The following is a 26,591-nucleotide window of genomic DNA, read 5'->3' on the forward strand; positions in this document are numbered from 1 at the left end:
CTCAGCCCAGGGGCAGAAGAGGTGCTGTTCAGCCTCTTGTGTGTCTGTACCCCGGACAGACACCACAGGAGGGTGTCTGCTCTCTGATCGGCCTGGGGCCACCACCAACTCACAGAGATCCTGTCCAGGGCACCACAACCCACGGAGATCCTGTCCAGGGCACAGGGTGCCGTGTGGAGGGGCCTGGCCCTGCAGCAGGAAGGCTCTTTCCAGCGGGCAGAAACCCCAGAGTCAGAGGTCAGGTCTGCTCTGCGAAGCCTGCTCCATTCTCCAAGGGTAAAGCAGAGGATAAGGGTGCCCAAAGGACTCAGACAGGGCAGAGGGAGCAGGGGCTGGGAACCATCCCCATGCCCAGCAGTGTTCCAGCCATTGCCAGGAGCAGCCCTTTGGAGTGGCCACCGAGCCTGGTGCGCCCCCAGCCCCGATTGCCGCTGGGCTGGCGAAGTGGAGGAGCTGCAGGAGACAAGGATGCTTAATTACAGAGCAGCCCTGGAAACCAGCAACAGCAGTAGCACTGTGGCCAGGAGGGGAGGCAGCAGGGCTGTAAATAGAAATTGCGGAGGCAGCCGCGGGGAACAGAGTGAGAGAGGCTTCTGCGCCTGCAGCGCCGCAGGTCCCTCCCTTCCCCTCGCTCCTGTCACCTCTCCCGGACACCCAGCGCGACAAGGAGCCCCAGGGCGTGCCCGGGAGGCAGCAGCTCCAGAGGCAGGACGGCGCCTTTGGGTGGAAAAGTGGATCAAGAAGGGCTCCTCCTCCACCAGGCGTCACCTCCATGGAAATGCATGAGGGTGGTCAAAGAACCCCTTTAGTCGGCAAAGAGCCCGAGCCAGGATGGACACGGGGCCAAATTGCCATCTCTATTCCCAAAAAGAAAATGTGGGATGCCAGCAGTCTGATCCCCCATCCCGATCGAGTCTGCCCAGGGTGCAGTCCCCTCTCATCCCACCCTAACTTTTCCAGTATGGCACCTTCCAGGGAAGCAAGAGGTCTTCTTTCAATATTTTGCAAAGTTTTATTTAAAAATGCTGAAACTAACATCCCACAAGATTTGAATATTTCACCACAAGGAGAAGAGAAATTCTACAAAAATATATATCACAGCGCACAAGGGCAGGGAAGGGGGAAGAGCGAGACTGAGCAGAGGAGCAGGAGGGAGACCAGAGGGGAGGATGGAAGTGGCAGAACGAGACTGAGTGGCAAAGGGAGAACAAGAGAGGAGTAGGGAGAGTGAAACAGTAGGAGGGGAGAGAGAACCAGGAGGGAGTCCGTGGTACAGGACAAGAATGGGAAGAGGGAAAACAGTGGGAGAGGGAAAACAGGGAAAGAGGAGTAGAGAGCCAGCAGTTGGTGAAGGAAGGGGACTTCTCTCTATGGTCCTCACAGGGCAGGGCCGGGACTACGGTGGGACGTTCGCTGGGAAGTAGCTGGGGAGCTGGAGTTTGACCCAGGATTTTTGTGCTGCAGATCTCAGCTCTAAGGCTGTGCCACAGATGTGGTTTGTCAGAGAGAAAAAAAAAATCACAGTTTATTTCAGAACAGTCTCAAGGTGGTCCTGTTTGAGAACTTGCAGGGAATGAGCAAACCACTGCTTTCCAAGCATTTTTCTTTGCAAGTGGAGTGGGAAATGAAGGGACCAGATTTGCAAGGGCACTTGGGTGCCATTGAGGAAGAGGTAGATAGCCCTCTCTGAATTTTGGGATTGCTTGGCTGCATGAAAGACCCTGGAAACTGGACTGGAGGAGAGGTGAGGAAGCACACACTGGAGGTCTGCTCCCTACCTACCAACCAGGATTTGGCCTTGTGGTCATACAACTCTCTTGGGTAAAGAGGAGACTCTAGTTCCTGCTTCAAAGCAGGAACTTTCCTCCCTTCCACTGTACACAGATACCACCCTTGTGTTCAAACAGCCAGGACTCCCCAGGAGCTCAGCAGAGACACAGTTGCTTCATCTCACTCGGCCCACCTGGATGTTCCCTTTTAACAAGCAGCATAGAAATGCTGGGCAGGATTAGCCCAAGATTATGAACACTTCCAGTTGCTTTCCCTGCACACTTTTCTCTCTAATGGAAAGAAAAAAAACTTTTTTTTTTAGTGGAAAGAAAAAAAATATCTTTCTCCTCCATTCATCTAGAAGACAGGGAAACCTGATGGGCTGTGACTAAGAAGGTATGTCCTCTGCCCTGTCTTGGTACTCAGTGCTGCCAAGCCATCCATGAGCACATCCTACACAACATTACCCTGGACCAGGGTAGAGACTTCAGGCATGCTCTGGCTCCAGTCTGTGTAGGGGAAGATGGTTTGTAGGGCTCCAGTCATGGAGAAAACAGAACCAGTGGGATTATTTATTGACTGGAAGAAGCTTGTGTGTCCACGTGTGTTCTGAGTGTTTCATTCCAGGGGCAAAGCATAGCAACAAATGTTTGGGCAGGACAATGAAGTTGTTTCACTGTATCTAAACTGTTTTGTGTAAGAGATTGAACTATCATAAAAATGTATTTGGCTAGGAAAATTGTTCTTAGAAAAGATGTTCTTTATACCCAAACCTCTGTTGTTGTAATTTTTCTCTACACAGTTTCACCAGCTTTCCCCTCAGCATGGTATCCAAGAAAGGTTTCACTCCTTGGAGATACTTTTACCAAAACCAGAGACAAGTAAAAGGGGAAGGAAAAAAACCCCAAACCACCAAAATCTGTTTTGTTTTCAGAATTTACAAAAGCCTTCCCAGGAGAGCGCAGGGCTTCCCCACATCAAGTATTGGAAAATGTTTTCACTATGCCTCCTGTGGTCCCCTGCCACTTTCTTACAAACCTCTCCACACAGCATGTGGAAAGAGAAAGTCCAAGGACAGCCCTTGAAGTGGAAGAGTGTAAACTCTGGCCTTGTTTCAACAAATGCTGTTGATCAAAGAACAATCTAATTAATCTGGTCTGGAAGATTACTTCAGCCAGTTCCAGATATTGTAAATTGCCAGCAATCAGCTGTGCATTCTTCTGCAGATGTCCTTCCCCATCAGGGACGTGCCAGGGAGAGGGGGAACAGAGGCAGCAATGAATGGGGCAGCGAGCAGGAACCACCACCTGGTCCTCCCCTGCCCATCTGCAGCTTAAATGTGCACCAAAGCCTTGCATGGATCCTGAATAAGAACAGGCTCAGTAACAGATCAATCTGCACTAAAGCACTAATATCCCCTGCTGTAAGCACAGACTCAACCTGTGCTTAGACTAGAGCTCTCCAGAGTCCTTTTCCACCTACATCTTTCAGTCACTCTGTGCTTTTAATAAGCCAGTAATTTTATTTGACCTGTCATTTTCTCCAAATCTCTACTGTTTTTGGGAAGCTTATTGTAATTTACACTCTCATTTAAATGCCCTTCACTGTGAGTCAGATGGGACCCGAGAACACCTAATGCTTCAGCTGGGTAAACGGGCAGGACCAGGCCTCTTATGAAATTCCCTATGGTTTGTCTTACAAATAACAGGCTTTTAATGCAGAGATACAGGATGAGAGACCACTTCCCTCTCCCCAAGATGACTTTTGTCAGAGATCTTGTATGGTACATTAGGGCCTTCAAACTGTGGGTGATTTTCCTGCCTCTGGGTTCATCAGTCCAGTGGCTAAAGGTGTTTGTACACTGTAGGGGCAACCTAATCTAAATGTGCCTCTTTTCACCTCAGTGGTTGTCAGCGTGAGATCTTAATTAATTGGAAGTTGTCCATAAAAGCTAAGGGGAACTATGGTCATTAAGCTGAAATTTGCCATCTCACACTTCCTCAAACTGACATCCGTGGGTCCATGCCTAGGAAGAGGTGGAGATGCATGGATCTTGCTCACAGAAATAAGTGACAGTGTGGCTGCCAGCCCCACAGACCACAGCCCCGAAGGACACACGCAGTCAACCAGTTTGGCCAGATACCTGTGCTGTTGCTTTCAGTTTCTGGCCAGCTGGGAACTGCATGAAGCTTCACCTGGGAGCCCAGATGCCCCTCTCTCATGCCCTTGGTGAGCACTGCCTTTGGGTTTCCAGTCACCTTGCACTCCAGAAGAGACCTACCAGCAGTACTTGGCAACCCTTCCAGAGTTGCCAAGGTCAACTCTAAACCACTCTTGGTCATCCCAGGCACAGAGTCCTGTCTGCTGCCTTGTTGCCTGTGCCAGGAGCATCTGAAAGCAAATCTCTTCTTAAGCCCAGCAAAATACAAGTTCTTTGTGCCCAGCAATGTCTGTATTCCACGCTTTAGCTGTGTACAGGACACTTGCTAAATAGCAAGGTGAGCAGAGGGCTTCACCTTGGATTTTCTGGAAAGCATCATCATAGACTGGTGTTACTCAGAAAAACATTGCTGAAGGAGGTGAAGGAGTGGAGAGGGACAGCGAGGAGGCTCTCAAGAGATCAAAACATTTGGAAAGCTAAAGGAATCTTTTCCAACTAACTGGCAAGAGAAGTGGCATGGGGGTGGGAACTGAGGGGAAAAAACTGTGGACGGAGAGAGGAAGAAAGATACAAGCTGAAGAGAAAAACCCAAAGGAGTGTTAGGCAGAAAGAAACTGGAAAGATGTGAATATCTTCCATCTAGTGGGAAGATTATGTTTCCTTCAAGGAAATGGGTTGTTGAGAGGGCCCAGGTGCTCTGTGAGCCTCTTCTGCCCAAACTTCACCCACCCTTGGGACTCTTAGGAGGGCCAAGGTCTCAGACAATGTTGCCACCATCCAAGTCACCTGGCAGGCAATCCTGCAGCCACTGAACTCCAGACATTCACTGCAAAGCACACGACATGGGAAGGGACACACAGAGGGTGAGGGCCCACGGGGACAGGGGTACGCCTTTCCACCTTGCCTACCCCCAGTATCAGGCATGCACTGGTGAGAGAGTCATGGAATCCAAGTGTGTCTGTGCACATATGCTAGAAGAGGGGCTGGAGAGGTCAAGATTTCACACCACCACCACTAGCTGTCTTCCCTCCCACCATTCTGCTCTCTTGTCACCCTGTCCTCCATGGGCAGGGCGGGTCCCCAACCTTCCCCCAGCAGGAGGCTAAGGAGGCCCAGCTCGTCCATTTGCCCAGGCACATCCCGGTGTGGTTAGTTAATAATGGTGGTGGTGGTGGTGGGCCGTGGCACAAGGAGGTTGTTTTTTCCTGGGGTAGCAGAGGCAGCGAGAGTCCGTGCTCGCCAGCTGTGACAGGAGAATGGGGTGCCAGCTCAGCCTCTCCCAGGAGCTTCACAGGTTCACCAGTGGGATTCTGGGGGAAAGAGGGAATTGGAAATTAATTAGCGTTTACACTGCCCCAACCCACTGCTCCTGCCAGCCAACATCACCTGCGCCTGCCTCAGTGTGCCAGTCCCCCTGTCCCCTGCCAGCCCCTCTTGCCCCAGCTCACTGGCCACTCACCGGTTCAGCTGGAAGGCTGCATTCTTCCCGTGGCCACCCAGTTTCTCTGCACCCTCCTGGCCCTGCCTGGACTCCTCCGCCTCAGGTGTGGGGGTCAGGGGGTCTCCGTAGGGCCCCAGGATGCTGACGGTGGTGGGGGAGAGGTCTGTGAGGGGCTGCTGGCTCTCTTGCTGCCTCCCACTGCTCTGCTGCCCCGAGTGACGCCGGCGTTTCTGATTTCGGTCCCAGCTGTGGAGACAGTAAGGGGTGAGGAAGAGACAAGCCCCAGCCCTTGGTGACAGAAAGGTTTGTGGGATGGACTCTGCTGCATGCAGCATTAGAGCCCAGTGTAGCAAATCTCACAAGGGATTGCAGCACCAGATCTGCACCCCTAGGACAAATGGGTCCCAAGCCCACAATCCTCCTGTGGACAGCAGCCCAGTGGGAGCCTCCATTGGCGCAAACCCCACTCACCAGAACTTGAATATGATTCCAGTGGCAACCAGGACAATGATTATGGAGATGGTGATGGTGACGTACAGCTGGGGGTCCACACCTGCGGGACAGAGGAGCGAGGGCTGTGACGGCCACTCCCTCCGGTCCCCAGAGAGCAGCAGGGCAAGGGGAGGTTCCTGATGAGTTTTGCAGAAGGAGCTGCTCCTGCAGGGGACTGGGGTGAAAGAAGCAAAGGGCAGGTTTACCTTCTCCCCGAGGCCCGAATAAGAAGGGCCGCAGGGTGGCCGGGGTCTCGCGCAGGTTGAGCCCTGCGTTGTGCAGGAGCGAGTGGGAGTTGGGCTGCGCCGTCGCCATCCCGTGCGGAGAGACAAAGGTGTATCCCAGCGGTGGGAAGCCCGGGTTGGCTGAGTTTGTGTCGCCTCCATCCTCATCCGACACCGTGGGGCCCCACACGATGGCCCAGGGGTACTGGGAGGAGGGCATGCCATCCTCGAATCCGGAGGGGGTGGCGGGCCGGGCGCCCGCGGCCTGGCGCCTCAGCCGCACCACGTGCCGCAGCTCTGCTGCCCGCGCGGGCAGGGCGCGCTGGCGCGGCGGGGCCGAGCGTGGATCTGAGCGCGGATCCGAGCGGGAATCCCGCTCTGGCTGCGAGGTCCTTTCCCAGATGCAAATGGACCGTGGGGTCGAAGGGCTTCGGCGAGTGCAAAGAGGCCGAGGGGCCGCTGGGCCCCGAGAGCGAAGAGACCATGTGCCAGGAGGAGGGACGGCCAGGACGACGAGGAGGAGATGCCACAGCTGCAGGGAGTGGGTGCGGGAGAGGAGTGGAGGCATCCTGCTGCGGAGTGGGGAGAACAAGAGGAGAGCCTGATCTAAACGTTCCTCCTGCTGAAAGGCCGAGCAGCCGGGAGCAGCCCACCACCCACACTCCTGTTTTCTTCCCGCCTCACCTGCCAGTGTGGGAAGCTGTGAACCTACCAGGCACTGGGCTCCATCTCAGAGGCAACAGTGTCTTTGCTCAGTCAGGGTCTTGTCTCATCTTCTTCACTAGGAACCAAAAGGGAGGGGTGTCAGTGTCTCCTTGCAGGAGTGTATGCCACCCCAGGTGAGTTCCTGGCCCTGGCAGGCAGGATGAGGGGAGTCCATGCACACACACGTGCTCCCTCTCCTGCTCCCATGCCCCCCATGCGTGGAGGTGCATCGTCCCCTCCCGGATGCCAAGTCCACGCAGAAACGCATGGATTAGCATATGCTCACAAAAGCAAGGAATGATCTCCAGAGCACACGTGCCCGGGCACATGCGCAGCTTCCCCAGGGACTCCTGTCTGAGGGCCGAGAGGGGGATTCAGCATCTTTGTTTGCTTATCGCTGGAACAAGTTGGAATCTTAATTCCTGTGTTTATTTATAGTCTGGAGTGTGTAATCCATTTATTAAAAGAGAGCCTCTTCATTGTGTGCCAGAGCGAGGCAGTGAGAGGGGAAGCACGAGAGTGGTAAACCAAGATGACTGAGAAAGAGTGAATCAGCGAGAAAAAGTCCAGCCTCGCTAAACAATTTAAGAGAAAAAATATGCCTATCAAATATTTAGTATTTACTTTCCTCTTAGCTAACATGAAATTACCTTCCCACACTCCTTGTCTTAACGTCCTCTGCATCGTCCCGTTCTTCCCTTTCTCCCCTATCCCTCCGTTTTCTCTTCCACCTCCCACAGCTGAGCAACAAAAGCACGGGGTGAGGTCAGGTCCGCTAAGCTGGGTTTGTGCCCTGGACGCTCAGCACGCTCCAGCCCCAGCGCGGTGCTCGGCAGCCCGGCTGCCCTTGATGCCTTGATGGCCCTTCCCTCAGCCGGCACAGCGCCGTGCTGCCCCTTCCCCGGCGAGCTCCTGTGTGCCTGACCCCGGCTCCTCTCGGCAACCGCACGCACACACAGCACAAAAAGGAAAAAATCATGCGAGATGTTCAGCCTGCTCCTTCATCGTGAAGGGGAGAGCATGAATGCCGACAACCCCACGGTCATGCCCTCCTGTGGCTGCCGGGATGGAGAAACAGGGATGCTTGGCTAAGGGAGTCAATGCAGAGGCCAACCCTGCCCCTCCAGCCCTGAGCCAGCTGTGCTGCTCCTCCCAGCTTCCAAGGGGTAAATGCCATCCTCCCCTGCTCACCCCATGCCCTGAACAAAAAATGCAGCTCCTTCTGCGTGGGAGGCTTCCTCTTGCTGAGGGAAGAGGCCAGGACTGGCTGTGATGTACACCTGAGAAGAAGGGCCAGGAGGAAGGGCACCCAAGACTAAGTAGCTGTCTAGCTCCTGCTGCATTAACCGGGTATATTTTTAGTTCCCTTCTGTTAAATATTTAAACAAAGTTCACAGGAAAAAAAAAAATTGTTGGCTAATGTGCCCTGCCCCTCCCTCCAGGGCAAGATCAGTCTCTGGAGGGATCCAGAGATGAAGATGAGGAGAAAAGAGCAGCTATTCAAAGCATTTCTTTGTTCTTTGGTCCTGAACCTCTAAGCCTTGGAGGGGACTCAGTATTAAAATGCAGCTCTGCAGAGAGGCAGCAGAATGGAGTAAGTTTCTTCTGAAGCCAGATACTGGCAAGATCTTGGCCATCTAGATTATGATCACGATGCCGTGGAAGATCATGTCTGGCAACACAAATCCATTGACAGAATTTATTTTGGACTTTGAAAGGGAGGGAATTCCAAGCATGAAGGACCTCCTTGTGTGAATCCCCAGGACAGAGGACACACAAGTTGCAGAAGAGGTTTCAAAGGTGGCTTGGAATGCCTGGGGCCATGCCTGGGACTCACCAGGGGACAACAAGTCCCTGGGATGAAGAGCCTGCTCTGCTTATGGCACAGCACTCTCAGTTGCAGCTCAAGTCTTCAGGGGCTGGGGGCTGTTTTGCATCAGGAAGCAGGAGATGTGGGGCTGGACAGTGCCATCCCAGCAGGGGTGACCTTCTCCAGGTGCAGGTAGTGTGGTACAGTAGTGCTGCATGTGTAACCTCTATCACTCCTCCTAACAGCAATGGCTCGACCCTCAGAAATGTGCCTGGGGGTAGGAATGCTGGGCTCACTGTGCTTACCCGGCTTGTTGGGAGATCTCATAATGGAGACATCACTGCTCTCCTAAACTGAGATTGTGAGCTCCAGTAATGACACCCCAGTCTATAGACTTCCAGGGTTGAAAACCTGGGAATAAGAAACCCCACAGAGCCAAATCCTGGATGGCTTTCTCACATGATTGTCTAAATTTCAGCCCTATGGAGCAGATAACGTATGGAATGAGCTGTCAAGCGGCGAGCCCCAGCACTGACCACCTCATGCACACATGGTGCTGAGGAAGGGACAGCCCACACACAGGGGTGCAAGCCTCAGACTGGACACACTGCTGTGCATGGTTTCTGCTGCCTAGAGCGAAGGGCTGGTGATTCCCAATGCCTTCACCCCCAAAGGTGGCTCCAGAGGGATGCAGGAATGATGCAAAGTCAGTTGGTCGGTTGATGCAAAGTTGTCAACACATTCTGGTTTCTTAATGAGGTTGTGGCCAAAGACTGAGAGTGTGTCCTGCACTGGCACACCCAGGGCTGATTGTGGAGGAGCTGGGAGCAGGAGAGAGGTGTGTCCTGTGGCATGGAAGGTGTGGAAGCAAAGGAAGGTTTCAGGTGAAAATACCAAGCAGTGCATGCTGGATTCCACCGTGCTTGGAGGGTTTGTGTTTAAAATGGAGCATAGATGTCCCTGTGGATTATTGACTAAACAGCAGAAAAAGCATGTCTGGGGCACTCTGCGGTCAGCCACCGGCAGCAGGACTGTGTCCTGGGCACCGACCCTGCTGTGTGGGAGGGCAAGAGTAACACATGCCCTTCATTTGGCTCTGGATGCAGCTCCCAGTGTGGATCCTGAATAAACTGATATACCTTCAGAGCAGAGGAGGGGATGCCAATGCTCTTACTGGGTGTGTAAATCCCACCGTATACCATTCAAGAAACCTTTGTGTACCAGAGCAGAGAGACTGGATTTCTGCACCAGTACCTCGTAGCAAGACTGTTGCTTTCATATGTGTTTCCCAGGTCTAATGGCAATAAAACTGGACACAGGTCCTCCCAGGGTCTGAACAAGAAACCTGTATACTTTCACTCTAGGTACAGAGCCTTCATCTCAGCGTTCCGGTCCTGTGATGCACAGATGACAGAGTGTGAATGACAAAGCTATTTACCCAGGGCACTTCATTGAGCTCAGTTTGTGAATCTTGGTGCTTGAAAGTAGTGAGTAAGAATTATGCTGTTCTTTGCTACTGCTTATGGACCCCACCATCACTCCAGATTGGGGCTAATCTGCTAGGAGCTGCTCTCATGCATTTGCAGGATGGAAGCATAAATCCTGCTGCTGTTCCCCACACCCATCTGTGCTTCCTCCCTCTTTGTAAGTCTCCTGCAGCATGGACTTGCTGTTGCTGGGACATGAGAGAGCATATCTCAGTAGCCAAGCCCCAAAGCATACATATCAGTTCACCAAGCAGGGCTGGGAATTTACATCCTACCTAATGGCTGGGAGCAAAGCCTGCTGCACTCCTGCTCAGAGCAGGGAGCTCTGACTAAACCCTGAATGTGACACCCTGAGCTCTGGAGTTCAGACACTCCTGTGCCCCTGGAAAGCCCTGGGATTCGCTTATGATAACTCCTTCTCCATGTTCAGGATTCTTGTATACCTTAATGCCATAGATAAATCCTATCCAAACAAAAAGGGCAACACAGGAGTAAAAGAACCAAGGTGCCAGCTGTATGCTGTAGCTCCCTCACATCAAGTGCAATCTGTAACCTTCTGTTACAAAATGCTGAAGTTTGACAAATTCAAATGAGGAACAATACTATTAATAAAGAGGGTCACACACTAGCACAATTCACCTAGGCAGGTGGTGTGTTCCCTACTGCCTGCAGCCTCTGCCTGGCTGTATTCCTAAAAGAGATGCTACAGTTCAATCAGAAGTTATGGGCTCGGTGCAGGAAATTAAATTGGTGAAATTCTCTGGCCTGTGCTCTGCTGTAGGTCAGTCTCGATGATCAAAATGGTCCCTCCAGCATTAAAATCTGAGAATCTCACAGCTTTCTCAATGCCTAGCTGAGATCAGCTCTGACTGGAGAGCAGTTGGATGAAGCCAAGCGCACACAAGCCGTGTTAGCGAGGAGCGGGTAGAGGCTCCTTCCATCCGGGGATGGGAAAAGAGTTGCACCCGATTCTGTCTGGCTCATCTGGCAAATGATGATCTATCTGTATTTTTGTAACATCTAGAGCTTGACTGCTGTGATACTGTGCCTCTAGGAATGAAGCTGTCTGCTCTCAGAGCACTCCAGCTAGTTCAGAATGCAGCAGTCTGTTTGCTCGGCGACTCAAGCTGCCGGGAATGCATCACCATGCCCCTCTGCACCCCACATCGCCTCTCCTCGCCTTTGAGCACAGAGTCCAGTGCAAGGTCTCCAAACTAGCATTCAAAGCCCAGCATGGGACAGGCCCCAGTGACCTAAGCAATCAATCACCTCTCCTTATGCAGCGATGACCTCACATGACGGATATATTCCACTTGAACAATGAAATTGCCAACGAGTTTGGGGAGAGGGGGAAGGGATGGAAAAAGGGTAAAGAGGCTCATGACCCTGAAAAATGGAACATTCACAAGAGCTGGGCCAAGATTATGAAACTTACTGCTGGCTGAAATAATGCTCACCATTAGCAACCCCGCAGCACCGAGAGCTTCATGCAAATCCTTGCTTCGCCCAGCTCCCCCACTGCAATGATTCCACTCGAAGTAGTGATGGAAAAATCAAAACAGACCTGAGGAGGACCTGGCCCTCCTTACAGAGAAGGAATGTATGGTTGGCAGTCATTTTTTAATCTCCCAGACAGCACTAAGGGCTATGGTGACAGCTGCTGATACGAGATTGTGATCTGGGACCACGGAAGCCAGCAGCTATCTCCAAGCACTGAGCAGAGTGAGTTCAGGCACTGGCAGCGAGACCCCCCCACACTGCGTGATGGCCTGGGCACACCACACCTGTATTTATCTCAGTGGCCACGGGCAGCCCCGAGTTCATGGTCCAAGAGGCAGAGATGCAGTCATTACTGGTTTGGCAGCAGGAAACATGAATCCCGGTGTCGGTGAAAAGGGGTTATGTATATGCCCTGCTGTATTCGGCTGGGTGGGGACAGGGAAAGGGCGGAATCCCAGAGCAGATGACCCAGGGAGACAATTCTGCTGCACTCGGAGGAGTTTTGGCAGCTGGGATTGTGTATCTGAATGCTGGTACCCTGGGGTGGAGATGCCGAGCCCATCCAGGGAAAAAGTTCCTGCTATGCATGGGGCTGGGGGCAGCGTCTCCCAGAGCTGGCTGAATTTGGGGGTTGGTAGTTGGAATGCAGCGGCTCACGTCAGGCTGCTCTAGCTGATGTCTGAGGCTGAGAGGGTTGGAGGCAGCACCCAGGAGGATCCAGCAGGATCCCGGAGGGGCTGACACTGCTCACCCTGAGTCAGTGCAGGTCCTGCAGCGTTCAGTGGCTTGCTGATAGGAATTATTGTGCCAGGCTGCAAGGGTAAGCACTTATGGTAATCCTAGGCTGGGGCAGAATGCGGGGCTGGAAGGGTGATGCTGCATTTGGACGTTTTCATAGCAAAGGAATGGGTGTGTGAAGCCCATCAGTGATCCTCTGAGCTTAAGTCTCCCTGCATTTGGGAACTGTAAGTGTGGCCCCATTCCAAGCAGCACTCTAGGATGCCGGTCCCCTGCCATCTAGTGCCTGCCTGCAATACATGTCATGAGTCTGACAATCTTCTGCCTCCCAGTTTCCTACTGTTCCCGGGCATCCAAGTGCTTCAAGTGCTGAGTCTCCACATCTGAATTGCTCTCTTTTGCAGGGTGCACCCTTGGCCAGGTAGGAGGTGGGATTGACCCCTCTGTTTCCTTTCTCCAGCTGCGCCAATTTGGCTGAAGTCGCCTTCCTCAGCGCAGGCTCCAGTGCTCCAGCACAACAGGTCTGTGATGGAGCCCGGAGCTGGAGGGTAAGAGGCAGCGATCCCTCGGCTGTGCCCCCTCCCTCCCGGCCCCTCAGGCGTCCCCTGTCCCCGACTAAAAGAGGAGGAAAAGGAGGGGGAAAGAAGAAGACAGCCGGCTAGAAGGAGACAGAGCACTCAGATCGGGAAAGAGAAAAGAAAAAGGGGGAGAAAGGACACAGGGAAGGAGACGGGGAGAGATGACTTGGAGACGGGCACGCAGCTCCCCTCCTCCCCGCCCCTGCAGCCCCGTCCCCACTCTGTCCCCCAAGCCCGGGCCGAGAGGATGAACTTACCTTGCGGGGAGACGAGTGGGGCGCAGCCGGGGCGGCGGAGCAGAGGGCTGGGGGAGCACAGCTGCTGCTGCCCGTGCCTCTCATGGCCAGGACGAAGGAAGGAGAGGAGGAGGAGGAGGAGGAAGAGGAGGAGGAGGAGGAAGGTTTGCTGAGGCTGAGCCTTGGCTGAGGGAGAGGGAGCGAGAGATGCCTTGAAATAAACAGCTGCCGAGGACTGGTCCAGCCCCTCTTTCTCTCTCTCTGTCTCTGTCTCTCTCGCTCGCTGCCTCCCGTTAACCCCATGGCTGCTGGCACGGGCGCGCCCGGCCCCGTGGCCCCCGCTGCAGCCCGCGGGGGGCGCCGGGGCTCCGGGCCGGGCAGCGGCCGGGCTGGGGCAGCGCGTCCCCCCGGCCCGGAGCCCCCTGCCCCGGCGGCGGGCGCGACGGCTCCTCCCGCTCCCTCCCGCCCCGCCGCGCTCCCGCAGCCCCGCGCCCGCCGGACCTGCCCCCCGCCGCCTCCCGCCGCTGCCCGCACGGCGCGGCTCCGCTCGGCTCCGCTCCGCTCCCCCGTCTCGTCGGTTATTTCGGGATCTTCACAGGAAGCGATTAGGTTGCCATGGAGAGAGGTGTCTCCAAGGGACCCGTCGCTCCAGCTCGCTCCGGCGAATGCCACCCCCGGACCGGTCCGTCCTTGGGGGCGGAGGCCCCCCGGGATCCCCCTCCCCCGGGCTGCCCTCCGGGGCTCGTCCCCGCCGCCCCTCGCCTTCCGCCCCGCAGCAGTGCTCTCGGGGAGATGCTGCCCCTCGGGCCCGCCCCCCGTCCCCCGTCCCCGCATCCATCATCCCCGGGCTTCGGGCCCCCGGGCCCCCGTGGCCGCCGCGATACCGGGAGGGGGGGGGCGGCAGAGCGGCGGCCCCGGCGAGTCGCACCCCCGGCGGGGGTTCGGTCGAGCCTCATGGGCAGAGCCCGTGGGACACATGGGTGAGGTAGGAGCGATGGGGAAGCGGCGGGGGGAGGAGGGGGATCCGTCCAAGGTGTGTTTTACCCGTTGAGAGATCACCCAGGTCTTTTGAGCGTGTCCCCAAGCGCGTTTCTGCCAGGGATCGATGGGATGCGTCTGGAAATGGTGGGGATGTGACAGCAAAATTAAAGAAAGAAGCTGATGTGCCTTTGAGGGGCCGAGTGTTTCACAGGGAACATCTCCCTCCACCATCAAGAACCAAACAGAAAGCACAGACCAAATCAGAAGGGAGAAGCTGAGCAACCAACGGGTGAGAGAAGAAAGTCAATGACAGAGAGACAGTTTCCACTCCAGGGCCTGAAATATGAGGAAGCAAGAAAGTAATTTCCTCAGATCCTCGAAAACAATCAAACTTTTCATCATAAAGCGATGAGGAAAGACTGTGACTGACCCTGGGAAAAAAAAATACCAGAAAGAAATAGTAGAGACAGCACAGAGCTGTAAAGCAACCTGCCACTGCATCAGAGATGCACGCAGGTGACAAATGGACACACAGTACTAAGCCTGAGCATGACAGGATGGCCAGAATAGTTCATGCCAACTTTGGATAGGTGTCTGAAGGGTCTGAGTCTGTTCCTCACCAGGCCTCCTGCGATCTCCTGTGCTCTTGAACCAGGCTGCTCTGAGCTTTCCAATGCCAGGATATTTGAGTCTTGTGTGTGAATTTGTGAGCATGTTTAGGAGAGTCAACAGGTTTTTCACGTTTGGGAGTGATGTTGGTGTGTGTTTGGAGGGCTAGCACAGGGATGGGGATGTGTGAAGGCTCGCTGTCACCGGGAGGTGTGGTGTGGGAGGAGGACACTGCGGGCAGTGGTGTCAGACAAGCTGAGGTTTGTGTGAGATGCTGCACCACTGTGTGTCACCAGGCACGCACACGCCAACCCCCCCGGCTTTTGTCCCTTTCGTGTACACGGGGCTTTATGTCACAGATTATCCTGGCTCCTGTCACACTCCAGCCTTTTCATCTCTAGCTCTCACAGGACTTGTACAAATCATCTGCACAAACCTTGCTCAATGATCCCTCACACGCTCATCCAAAGAAACCCCTGTACAGATATGGTGGAGCAGAACAAGTCAGCGTTCAGCTTGTCTCACTCTCTGTACTTCTTTTCCTGCTTTCTCACCTGGGAATAACAGAGGGTAGAAAGCTCTGGAAGGGGCTACATCAGGCACACAGGCTCTCTCTGACCTTTTCAAATCCTGACGAATGTGTTTAGTATAATTGGGAAGCACAAAACAGAGGAGAAATTTCAACCAAGGAAAGGTCAACTAAAGGGTGAAAATCCAAATGACGCAAACACTGAAAATCCCCCTGAAGAGTAAAACTACAGAAGGCAGCAAAAGGAGTCAGAAATATGAGAGAGGACAAGGAGCAGGAATTGGTCCCATTTTTTTAGGGACCAAGGAAACCTTGGTAGATGTCTAGGGGGGAGTCAGGAAAGCCATCAAGATGATGGGAACAAAGAGCTCAAGGGCTGATGTCACCTGTACCTCACTCTTACTTGATATAAATGGAAAGGCTTGTTTAGTTTCCTTTTCAAAGGAAAGCTAATGTAAAATTACATGGAAATTTGGGGGGAGAGATGGAACCAGGTGTTACTGGCTGTTATTTCTGTTTGGCAGTGATCACGTACAGATCATTTACACCCAGGAGTCCTGAACCCAGGCAGGCCACTGCTGCTGGTTTTCCTGTTATTTCCTTAAGGGAAGAGAGACCCATGTTGTTGCCTTGCTACCTGCAGAATCCTGCCTATCTGTCTGTCTGTCTGTCTGTTAGTTGCCATGGATTTGACAAAATGACCAGACTCTACAAGGTAAATAAGCTCCAACAAATTCTACAAAAACCTGCAGTCTGACAGAGGAAAGAAATGCTTCCAATGCCTGTGCTGGAATAGAGCCTGTAGCAATGCTGCTGGGCAAAGCCCCACAGGTCAGAGCAGTCCATTCAACAGGCCAAAAGAATTAAGCAGAAAATGTTGGTAAAGCTGTGTTATTTCAGAAACAAAACAAAAAGCTATGAACTATGTAAAAAAAGCTGTGTAATGTTACAGAGTGATGGGGGAGCCCAGTAGAAGAAATTGCCCTTCACAGACATGGCAAGCTGTGGAAAGGGTGCCATCAAGAGACCCCAGCTGAGGGTATGGTAGTGGAAAGCACAGAACACACAGGAAAAAATGTCCACAGAGAACCCGGTTCCCTCTGCCCTATTGCTCATCAAACAAGGGGTTAATAAGCTTTGGAATATCAGAGACATCCCAGAAGACTGGAAGAGAACTGTGCCCTGTGAATATTTGTAAAGAGCAAACAGAAGACCTGAAAAATTCTAGGCAAAGCAACAAAGAGCTGATATGAGATTCTCCAGTTAATGCCAATCAGCCTGGTTTGGAGGAAACTGATCTTGCTGCATAAACTTGTTTTGTTCTTGTCAGTCTTTGATGTGACTACAGGTTTGTTTGGGAAAGGTGATGGCTTAGATCTATCCAGGCTTCTGGAAGTGTTAATTTCCCAAAGCATGCTGATAAGAAAAAAAAGCGTTATGCAACATTAAGAGAGCAGGAGGTTAAGTGAGCTGGTTAACTCCATTTAACGCCCTGTAAACACAAAGGAGGTCATCCCTGGAAGCCCACCATTGAGTGGCAGTGTTTCTTACGTGGATGCCCAGGAATGAGCCCTGGGTCAGGTATGACTCACCATTTTACTCAGTGCTTGGTGAGCAGATATAGTTCATCCTGACACAATTTACTGAGGGCACAAATATTGTTAGAATGTTAAAAATAATGAGGATAGGACCAGGACAGAGTGACCTGCCCCTTTCAGTAAGGTGGTCATTCTCATAAAATTTCTTATAAGACTGTTGAGACCAAATTGTACAGCCACGAACAGGAAAAAAAATGCCCATGTCTACAGGGAACAACTTCCAGTCCCAAAAAAAGTGCTCTGAAAAAGATATGGGGATTATAACAGGCAGAAAACTGCACACAGAATCAGTGGTCCAGGCTGCAGCAATGAATCTGAAGTGATGATCCCTGTCTGTGTAAAAACAGAAGTAAGGATGGGAAGCAAGGAAACTGTTAAACCTCTCTCTGTGGAGTAAGTCTCATGCTGGAAAACTGTACAGTGCTTTATGCTCCATATTTTAAAAATAACTTTGAATCAAAGGTGATATGAAGGCTGGAGATCTCAGTAATTTAAAGAGGTCAACCTGTTTAATATATCAAAAAGCAGAACGAGACATGACTTGTTTGCAGTATCACTCCTTTCCTGGAGAAAAGTCTACCAAATATTCTGGCAGAGAATAACAAGAGCCAGTCACTGGAGAGTGATTAATCACAGAAACAAACTACCTAGTGAAGTGCAAGATCCTCTCTCTTCTGGAGTCTTTGAATCACAACTGGAGGCCTGTCTGGAAGACAGTTCCTGGTCTGCAAAATCCTGAGGGCTGTGAGAGCAGATCAGAAGAAGAATCATTGTGCAGTTACCCTCAAGCAGCTGATACTGGGCTGACTTTAGGTGTGAGCCCTGTGTGCATTAACCCCGTACAAACAAGAGGGTTAAAAGTCTTTAGTATCCAATAGAGTCATGCCAGCCCTCCTTTGTCCTTATAGTGTTTTTGTCTCAGAGTCCGTGTTACACACAGCTGTGAAAAATCATCTCATGAGATGTGACTCTGCTATGCTTGGAGAAGGACTGGTGAAAAAAAAGTCCTCAGCATTTTAACAAGTTATTTGGATTCTGTGGTAGTGAAGAAAGGAACAACCTAGAATGAACCTGTTCAGCTCTAGACCTTTAAAGTGGGACAGTGAGCACAGAGGAAAGAAAGAGGATCTATAGAGCAAAGAGAATGGAGGTTCCCTTCTGCAAAGATCAGAGCAAGATCAGAAGAGAAGGATGATGCCAGAGGGTGGTTACAGCCAGGATCAGAAATCCCAAACTTTCAGAAATAACAACACAGAACTTCTCCATGTCACAAGATTTATCTTAAAATTATGAAATGTCGTACAGACTTGCTTTCAACTGCACTCTTCGCCTCCTACTTTCAGCTCTTTTGGTTACATGAAAATCACATTTCACAGTTTCCCTGTGACCATAAAGATAGGTGTCTGCTTTGTGAGGAAAGCAAAAGTATGGAAGTTACTGACTCCAGGAGGCTGAAATTTAATTTCAACACCCAGCACTCCAATCTAGGGATGAGGCCAAAGTTTTGCTAAGTTGTGGAGATGTCACCCATAACTTGCACTCATGAGGACAATGACCTTCTCATTCGGAGAGTGCAGGATTTGAATCATTCAAAGGACCTTCTGGTTTTTCCCCTTGATGCAGGATAAAAAAGGAGCAGACAAAAACATAGGGATCCAGCACACAGGACTTAGGAACTGGGGCTGAAGTGGAGAAGAAGAGAGCGAGCATCATGTAGCTAGGACGCTCAGACTGCCAGGCTTTATCTAACTAATAATGAAAGGCAGCAAGCGTGTCAGAGAGTGTGAGAGAAACAGATCGATAGAGATAAAACTGAGATGGAAGGAGCTGGCAAAGGGGTGGGGAAGAGAGTAATAAAACACTACAAATCAGCAAGGTTATGTTTGAGCCTGATTTGAATGCACCCTGCACTGCTGTGAGGACAGCAGGTGTGAGGCTACGGTGAATCTGCCTAAATACAGGAACAGAGAGGGAAAAGGAGGGAGGAGATGGTGCCCTTGTCAATATTGCCCTGTAACCTGCCTTCACAGCTCTCAGCCAACCTTACCTACCTTGCCTCTCCTTTAATTCTGCTGTATGGAGAAGCCCAAATACTGCTGGCTCTGAGAATACAGACTGATAGACTTCCCTCCTTCCCTGGGTCATCATGATCTTCCTGAAGAAATGTCTGTTGGGTAAAATGTGTCTTGGTCCCATTTTACCTGACTTGAGCATAGGAAATGCTCCTTACTACTTTATTCATTGAGGACCCAGGGAAGCTTCCAACAAAGCCCACAAAATGCTGGGTGTGAGGAACTTTCCTAGGAGAGCTCGTTGACTATTGACTCATTGCCTATGCTTAGTTACCAATGGAACATCATCAGAGAAGTTTCTTTGCTCAGCTTCAGATTTTTGAGGCAAAGGAGACTGTGACATCTCAAAGCTAAAATCATCAGAACACATAAATGAACGTCTGCCCTATAAGAGCAGGGCTGAGGGTTTGGGTACCTTCCCCTCTCAGGGCCCATGTTTGCTTCTCTGGCCCTGCAGTCAGAGCTGTTTTGCTCCTTATGTCTGGAATTAGTTTGAAGTGATGTCCACCTAATCTTCGTGTCATGATCATTAACATTAAAAGTTCAGTTTTTCACACTGACCATTGCTGTCCACACCATTGCCTCCTGTCAGCAGCCTCAGTGAGAAGAACAAACACTAAAGAAGCCTTAGGGACTGAAGAGGATGACCCTGAGAAGGAGTAGTTTCAATCCTTATAGCTGTACAAATGAGCTTGGGAGACAACGATCCATCTCCCCAAGGCAGCCATGGGTTGTATTTTCCAGCTCCGAAATGGTGCGTGGAGTAGAATTGTACCCCAAAGGAGCCTTCTCCATGACTCAGCCACAGCAGCTGTGTGACAAGAACTAGAGTCAAAGCGAGAGAAGAGAGTTGTTGATACTGGCAAGTAAAAGCTTAACAAACGTAGACTTTACCCAGATGAAGATTTCAAGATGTTACATTCATTTCAAGATGTTACACTTACAGAAGTCTGGCAAAGCACAAGTCAACTGCCTTTATTATGTGCTAAACTGATACAGCTGAAGACCAAATCTCTCGCTGGCAATCACATGCTGGAGTGCAAATTTGCCCTGATAGCTCTACAATTTTATCATGCTAAAAACATACTATCTGCATAGACTGTATCAGGCTCCCATCAATCTGTTGCCTCTTTTTCTTTCATGGAAAATCATTGTGGATTTCTGAAGGAGCCAGCCATGGGGAAATTTGGTGATGCACTGGAAACTCTTGGCCAAACAGTTTAATGTGGCTTATTGAAATGCACACTGGCTGCGCTCCTCCCAGTCCCCCTCACAACTCACCTCTGCCTACCCTGTGATTTGTATAAGATGAGAAGAATTCCAAAAGTTTGGGGTTTTTTTTTCCCAAATGAGCCCCACTTTTTATTCTCTCTCACCTGGCACAGGGAACTGTGCCCTCAACAATGACTGCATTGCTGCAGCTCATACACCCACGAAGAGGTACTTAAGGTGCACTACAAACATTTCTATCCTTGTGGAGCGTTTAAACTATCTTTTTATGGCCATACCCTGCCTGCATCAGGGATGCATTTCTTGACAAGTGCGATGGTTAATGATTCAGCAGATAGTATTTTTTTTTGTAAAAATTAATGCAGTAGAGGAATGGAGGCATGCAGGGATTTAAGAAATGCACAGCTTAAATTCGTAAGTACGGTTCTTTGCAACATAAGATTTTTTACATTTACATATCCCCAAAATACTGCCCAAAATAGTGAAATCTTAATGGTGTGAAAGCAAAAATGAGAGTGATGTGTGGGCACACACAAGGTATTCCATGCACCTCTTTTAGTTCTGGTGTGATGGTTATGGAATAGATCATTGAGATGTGAAAAACACCATGCCATATAGTAGTGCATCTCTATTCTCAACAGTTATTTCATCATTAATCATAGAATCACAGAATGGTTTGGGTTGGAAGGGATCTTAAAAATAATCTTGTTCCACCACCCCTGCTGGAGGCCAGGAGGTGTGCTATTAGACCACGTTGCTCAGAGCTCCGTCTATCCTGCGTTTGAACATTTCCAGGTGTATGGATGAAGAGCAGGTATTCACCAGACTGGCAAGACCCATAAACACGTGGATATTCATCTGGCACTGATTGCCATTTTGGGACACATCTCACTGTGGCTGAGCAGCCTGGAGGAGTTTTGACAGCGGATGGGTCATGAAAAATAAAAGAACGGTGAACAGACGCTGCTGGTTTCAGGGCAGGGCATGAAAAAAGTGCAGAACGGAGCTGAGGACTGGCTGGTGCCTGCGACCAGCAGAACCAAGGCTGCGATCAGCCGGTGGCCGCTGTCTGCCTGGGCAGAGGCTGCGCGCCCCAGGCAGACCGCAGCCCGGGCTGGCCCGGGGACATGAACGCTGCCGCGACAGGGTGACGAGGGCGGCCGGGAATGGCCTGGGATCGCCGGGAATAGCCTGGGGTGGCCGGAGGACACGGCGGACGGAGCGGACGGACCCGGCACGGGGGAGGCGCCGCCGCGACCCGCAACTCTCGGCCCCGCCAGCTGGGGGCGCCCTGGCGGTGCGACTGCGCCGCCGCGCTGCGCCCGGCCCGGCCAATGGGGAGGCGGCGGGGGCGGGACGAGCCGCGGCTCCGCCAATGGGCGGCGGGTGCGCGTCACACGCGGAAGCGGCCGCGGTGCGCGGCGGTGTGGGGCGGTGCGCGGGGCCGGCCGGGAGCGCCGGGGCCGGGGCCGGGGCTGCGGGGGGCGAGCGAGCGGCCGGGCCGGGCCGGGCCCGCCCGCCATGGCGGCCGAGGGCAAGGTGACGGGGCAGAGCCAAGAGCAGTTCCTGCTGCTGGCCAAGGCGGCCCGCGGCGCCGCGCTCGCCAGCCTGATCCACCAGGTGCTGGAGGCCCCGGGCATCTACGTGTTCGGGGAGCTGCTGGACATGCCCGCCGTCCGCGAGGTGAGAGCCGCCCGGCCCCGCGGCCTCGCCGGGCCCTGCCCGCGGCCCGCCGGCGCCGCCTGACCCTCTGTCCCCGCAGCTGGCCGACGGCGAGTTCTCCCCCGTGTTCCGCCTCCTCACCATCTTCGCCTACGGCACCTACGCGGACTACCTGGGTGAGGCGGGGCCCGGCGGAGGGGATGGATCCCGCGGGGCGGGAAAGGCTCCGGAGAGCCGGGGCGCGAAGGGCCTCGCTCCCCCGGGAGCACCCCCTGCAGCCAGGGCCCGCACGCTGTGCCTGGCTCTGCTTTGGGCCCAGCCTGCTGGGGTACCTGGCTGTAGTTAACGCTGCCCTTTGCCACCTGCCAAAGAGCGTCCTGACAAAGACGGTTTTAGGGGGCCAAGGGAAAGGCTTAGGTATCCGGTTGGGATGCACATAAATAACGCGTGGGACGGCTAGAAAGGCTGAGTTGAGGGTGGAGGGAAGATAGGCTACTCAGAAAAGGTCTTTTGAGCTGAGAATTGATGAGGACAGCTTGGCAAGACGAAGCACCACTTGGGGGATTGGTGTGCAGACGTTTTAAGAGACAGGTGTGGTACAGATGCTTCTGTGCAGAACTGGGAAACGAGGCACAAATTCTAATATCCCATTCTTTCCCCTGAACACAGCTGAAGCAGCAAACCTCCCTCCCTTGACAGAGGCCCAGAAGAACAAACTGAGGCACTTATCAGTTGTCACTCTGGCTGCCAAGATCAAGGTAGTGGCCCTGTTTTTCTTGAGTTTTCCTCCCATTGGGACTATCTCGTGCTAGTTACCATTGTGTTTCCACAGTGCATCCCCTACTCGGTGCTGCTGGAGCAGTTACAGCTGAAGAATGTCCGGCAGCTGGAAGACCTGGTGATTGAGGCTGTGTATGCAGATGTGCTGCGAGGGAGCTTGGATCAACGGAACCAGCGCCTGGAGGTGGATTACAGCATTGGGAGGGACATCCGGAGGGAGGAGCTTAGCACCATCACCCGCACATTGCAGGAGTGGTGAGGAGGAAGCCCCCAGTACTAACACCCAAAAAAGGTTGCAGGAGTGGCTGGTGGCTTTCCTGGATCCTTTGTGTGTCACTAAGGATGGGTGGTGTTGGGAGGTGACCTACTTGATCCCCTTTCCCATACTCTGACGGAAAGTAATTTACCAAATTCCCCTCTTTGTGTCTAGAGGGGTGATGGGGATACAGCAGTCTTTGCACAGTGCTGGCTGCTGGCAGAAGGCTTCCTGAGTGTTTATCTGTAGTTCTTAACCCAGCATGGCTTGGTTACCTATCTCCCTCCCAGATAATAACACAATTCCCAGTGTTATTACATCAGACTCCTGCCCCAATATCTTCCCTGCCTGGCATAGCAGTCACCTCCCAGTGTTTTTGGCCTCTGGAGTTGAAATCTGCTGTCTTTCACGTTTCTCTCTATGCTGTGCCAATTCCCTGGCCCATTCAGTTGTGGGTCTCCTCTCCAGGTGCCAGGGCTGCGAGGTTGTCCTGTCGGGCATCGAAGAGCAGGTGAGCCGGGCCAACCAGCACAAAGAGCAGCAGCTGGCCCTGAAGCAGCAGATTGAGAGTGAGGTGAGTGAGTGCAGTAGGGAGCCCCAGTGCCCCTCGCCTTAAAACAGCTAGAACCGGTACCCTGTGATTATTACAGTCTTCTCTGAAGTGAGGCATTGCCTTTTCCTGAGGCCAGAACCCCCAGGGACTTCTGCCTGAAGAAGAGTCCTAAATCAGCTTAATACTCCTCTGCAGTGCAGGGGCCTGGACAGATGTTGGCTCTTTTGCTTGATGTGAGCTTGCAGCTTTTAGCTCCAGGGCTTCCTTTAGAAACAAATTCTAAAAAAATCCAAAGTGAAACTAAAAGCACCTGTAGCCAAAAAAACCCCAGCTTTGGAAACCCATTAGTTCTTGCATTGCTGCTATTTGCAGGTGGCAAACCTGAAGAAGACCATTAAAGTGACAACAGCAGCTGCTGCAGCAGCCACGTCCCAAGACCCAGAGCAGCACCTCACGGAGCTCAGGGAGCCGGCCCCTGGCACCAACCAGCGCCAGGCGAGCAAGAAAACCTCCAAAGCCAAAGGGTGAGCAGTGTGGGCACACAGAGCGTGTGTCTGGGGGAACCCCAGTGCACTTTTCTCTGTGCACTTAGGGAGGGAGTGAGATATGAACCTGAGTGTCCACTTGGAACTTTCGTTTTTCTTTTTTTCCCCCTGTGCCCGCAGGCTCCGGAGCAGCGCGAAGATTTGGTCTAAATCAAACTAGTTGGATCTCCCTTCACAACTGGGAGGGTGAGAGGAAGAGGTTTGGGGGATGGAGGGGTAGCAGGGGTCCCAAGTGTGATGCTTCTGAGCTCTTCCCTGAGATACATCTTGCCAACTAACTCTGCTGCATGTTTGTTCTCTTTCCTGTCTTCCTTACCGACGTTCCAGGCAGTGTCTCCCTCCTTTCCATCGCAGCATTTCACACTCTGAGCTTCAGGTTGTACGCGTTGCTGTTTCCCCAACCGCTCAAGCCCCCGTCGCCACGGCCACGTGTTTCTCTCTTTCTTTCTCCCTGTCTTTTGACAGGTCAAATTCAGGAGCCATAAAGGTGTGACAGTCACCTTGGCCATCCCCAGGGCATCACAAAAGCTTGAAAAGAGGGTGCTGGTGCTCAGCAGTCGTTTTGGCTCTATGAGACCCCTGGGATACTTTGCTCCAGGACATCGTCTTTGATTGTTTAATCTTTGTTTTGCTAGGTGGGAGGGTAGTTTTTGAAGGGATTCTTTTAAAAAAAATATAAATATATTATAAATATATATAAAATAATAAAAATATAGATCTATGGACATATCTGTACAAACCTGTGCTCCTGTGGATAGTAGTGTCTCTTTGCCTCGTACACTGATCCTGGAGATTCCAAAATAAGCTGTGATATTAAGAGCCTTTGTCCTATTTTGGGGTGGAATATCCTCAAAGTTCTAGGTCCTCTTTTTAAAGGTAGTGCCACAGTATCTCTATTGGGATAATCCATGAAACAGAAATTAATTATAAATCTTATTTAAAGTGTTTTTTGTGTGGTTTATTTTCCTCTAGACTCTTCAGAAGGATTTTCAGATACTGTTAGAAGAAGGTGCAGAGACTGAGGAAAAAGTCCCTATTTGTGTCAATACTGTGTGTCCTGTGATCCTGGACAGAATGGGAAGTGATGTGGGGACTTGCCTGACAGGTGAAGGTAGCAGACTCAATGCCCACATGTGTGAGTTCTCACAGGATAGATGCAGCACAAGCTGTTCTTGGGTGGTGTTGGTGTCTGGTTGGTAAAAAAAATTGAGTCAGTGAAAGTGACTTCTGTGAGATGCCCAGGAAAAAAACTAACTCAGATTCTTCAAAGGATGCCTCCTCGAGGCTGGCTTGGAGCCGAGTCAGATGGATGTCAGTGTCACACTGCCTCTCCACGACGTGTAGCTGATGTAAATGTAAATTGACACCATGACTCCCACCCCCGCTTGGTTCTGTGCCTTGTGCCAAGACTAAAATTTGATTCCCTGAACCTGTGTTTCTGTGTGTGAGCAAACCATGGAAAAAATAATCCTGTGAAGGAAATCTGTGAGCTTTGTCTCTGGAGCATTGTTGGGTTCACTGGCTGGGGTGGATTTTCTTCTGGGTCAGCTCCCCGTGCAGACAGGTGAGAGTTGGAGCTGAGGTACTGTAGGTGTGAGCAAGTCTTGTGAAGAGGATGGGGAGGGGGGTGGGTCTGTGCCTGTTTTGGTGGTAGCAAGGTGCCATCTCGGATCTTAAACCCCTCAAAACGCAGGTTTAATGCCATATCACTGCTCTGCTGATTCCAGGCTGCTATGATACAGATCTGACTGTCGATGGGAAAACCCTGTCAACCGAACTCGCCAATTCCTAAAACTTGCAAGCAGCTTTGTTTGTTCCTCTGTGTGTGGTGGCAGGGCTGGGTGTGCCAGCTGGCTCTGCTGGGGACAGGATATGCCAGCTGTCCTGGAGTGAGGGCTGTCACTGGCTGCCATCTCCCAAGAGATCAAGCAGACCCACACCTTGCCCCTCTCTGTTGCATAAGGCATTGAGCACCTTGGCTGTAGTTGCCTGGCACAGAAGTGCCAAACAGGAGAGTTTTGGTATGAAGGTGTGCAGATGGGAGACACAAATCTGGCTGCTGGAACAGGAGGGGATAGCAGAGCCAGGATTGTGTACACCCACTTAGAGAGATCTAACGAATTTCCAGCCATAGGGAGCCTACCTGATGAATCCTGCTCTCCATAAGTTGTTGGGAGGGATTGTGACAAAGCTTCCAGCTTTTGTTTAAGTCACCTGAGCCTTCCTCCTTCTGCGTCACATCACATCACCTTCATCTCTGTCGGGGAGGAGAGGCGCTGTGCTTGCGATTGTCTGCAAGAAACAAAAGTGTCCATGTATATCAGATCTTCAGCTCCCTGGGAAGGGCTAGTCTGGGACCAAGGTATCAACAGGGGAGGAGATACCTGTCAAGCACCTGCCAGATGTCTGGCACCTCACATCCCTTGAAAGATTTGTTTCTTGCAAAGCCATTGGGGTGTGATGAGAAAGACAGGCTGAGGAGAATGGGCTGGGGGTGAGCTGAGCAGCCGGACAGAGCATGTGTCCTAACAGCCACTGGCTGATGTCCAGCGGGAGCTGGGCTGGAGCAGTGTCACCTCCAGGGAGAGCTGAAGTTACCAGTAATGGAGGAGGATATTTGTGTCCCACAAGAAC

General features: G+C 52.0%; 2 protein-coding genes across 7 annotated transcripts; one reads left to right on the forward strand and one right to left on the reverse strand.

Annotated features, from left to right (window-relative positions):
* Positions 1 to 960: 960 nt before the first annotated feature.
* On the reverse strand, positions 961 to 13,857 carry PIANP (PILR alpha associated neural protein). Of its 4 annotated transcripts, none has more exons than XM_079319597.1 (7): positions 13,644 to 13,857; positions 13,164 to 13,328; positions 6,801 to 6,869; positions 6,071 to 6,660; positions 5,844 to 5,925; positions 5,391 to 5,618; positions 961 to 5,241 (listed from the first exon to the last, which is right to left on the reverse strand). In XM_079319597.1, the coding sequence occupies exons 3-7, from the start codon at positions 6,815 to 6,817 to the stop codon at positions 5,220 to 5,222; spliced, it is 939 nt and encodes a 312-aa protein (XP_079175723.1). In that variant the 5' UTR covers positions 6,818 to 6,869; positions 13,164 to 13,328; positions 13,644 to 13,857; the 3' UTR covers positions 961 to 5,219. The 4 variants fall into 4 exon arrangements, with proteins under 4 accessions (XP_079175723.1, XP_079175726.1, XP_079175724.1 ...); XM_079319600.1 differs by having other exon boundaries at positions 6,773 to 6,869; positions 13,644 to 13,797; XM_079319598.1 differs by lacking the exon at positions 13,164 to 13,328 and having other exon boundaries at positions 13,644 to 13,684.
* A 7,691-nt stretch (positions 13,858 to 21,548) lies between these two features.
* Positions 21,549 to 24,696, forward strand: COPS7A (COP9 signalosome subunit 7A). 3 transcript variants are annotated; one of them, XM_079319635.1, is made up of 8 exons: positions 21,549 to 21,844; positions 21,924 to 21,999; positions 22,493 to 22,581; positions 22,656 to 22,858; positions 23,328 to 23,433; positions 23,785 to 23,936; positions 24,078 to 24,143; positions 24,285 to 24,696. In XM_079319635.1, the coding sequence occupies exons 1-7, from the start codon at positions 21,683 to 21,685 to the stop codon at positions 24,115 to 24,117; spliced, it is 828 nt and encodes a 275-aa protein (XP_079175761.1). In that variant the 5' UTR covers positions 21,549 to 21,682; the 3' UTR covers positions 24,118 to 24,143; positions 24,285 to 24,696. The 3 variants fall into 3 exon arrangements, with proteins under 3 accessions (XP_079175761.1, XP_079175762.1, XP_079175760.1); XM_079319636.1 differs by having other exon boundaries at positions 24,423 to 24,696; XM_079319634.1 differs by having other exon boundaries at positions 24,078 to 24,696.
* Positions 24,697 to 26,591: the final 1,895 nt, after the last annotated feature.

Source organism: Erithacus rubecula (genome assembly GCF_903797595.1).
Source record: "Erithacus rubecula genome assembly, chromosome: 1".
Taxonomy (NCBI): domain Eukaryota; kingdom Metazoa; phylum Chordata; class Aves; order Passeriformes; family Muscicapidae; genus Erithacus; species Erithacus rubecula.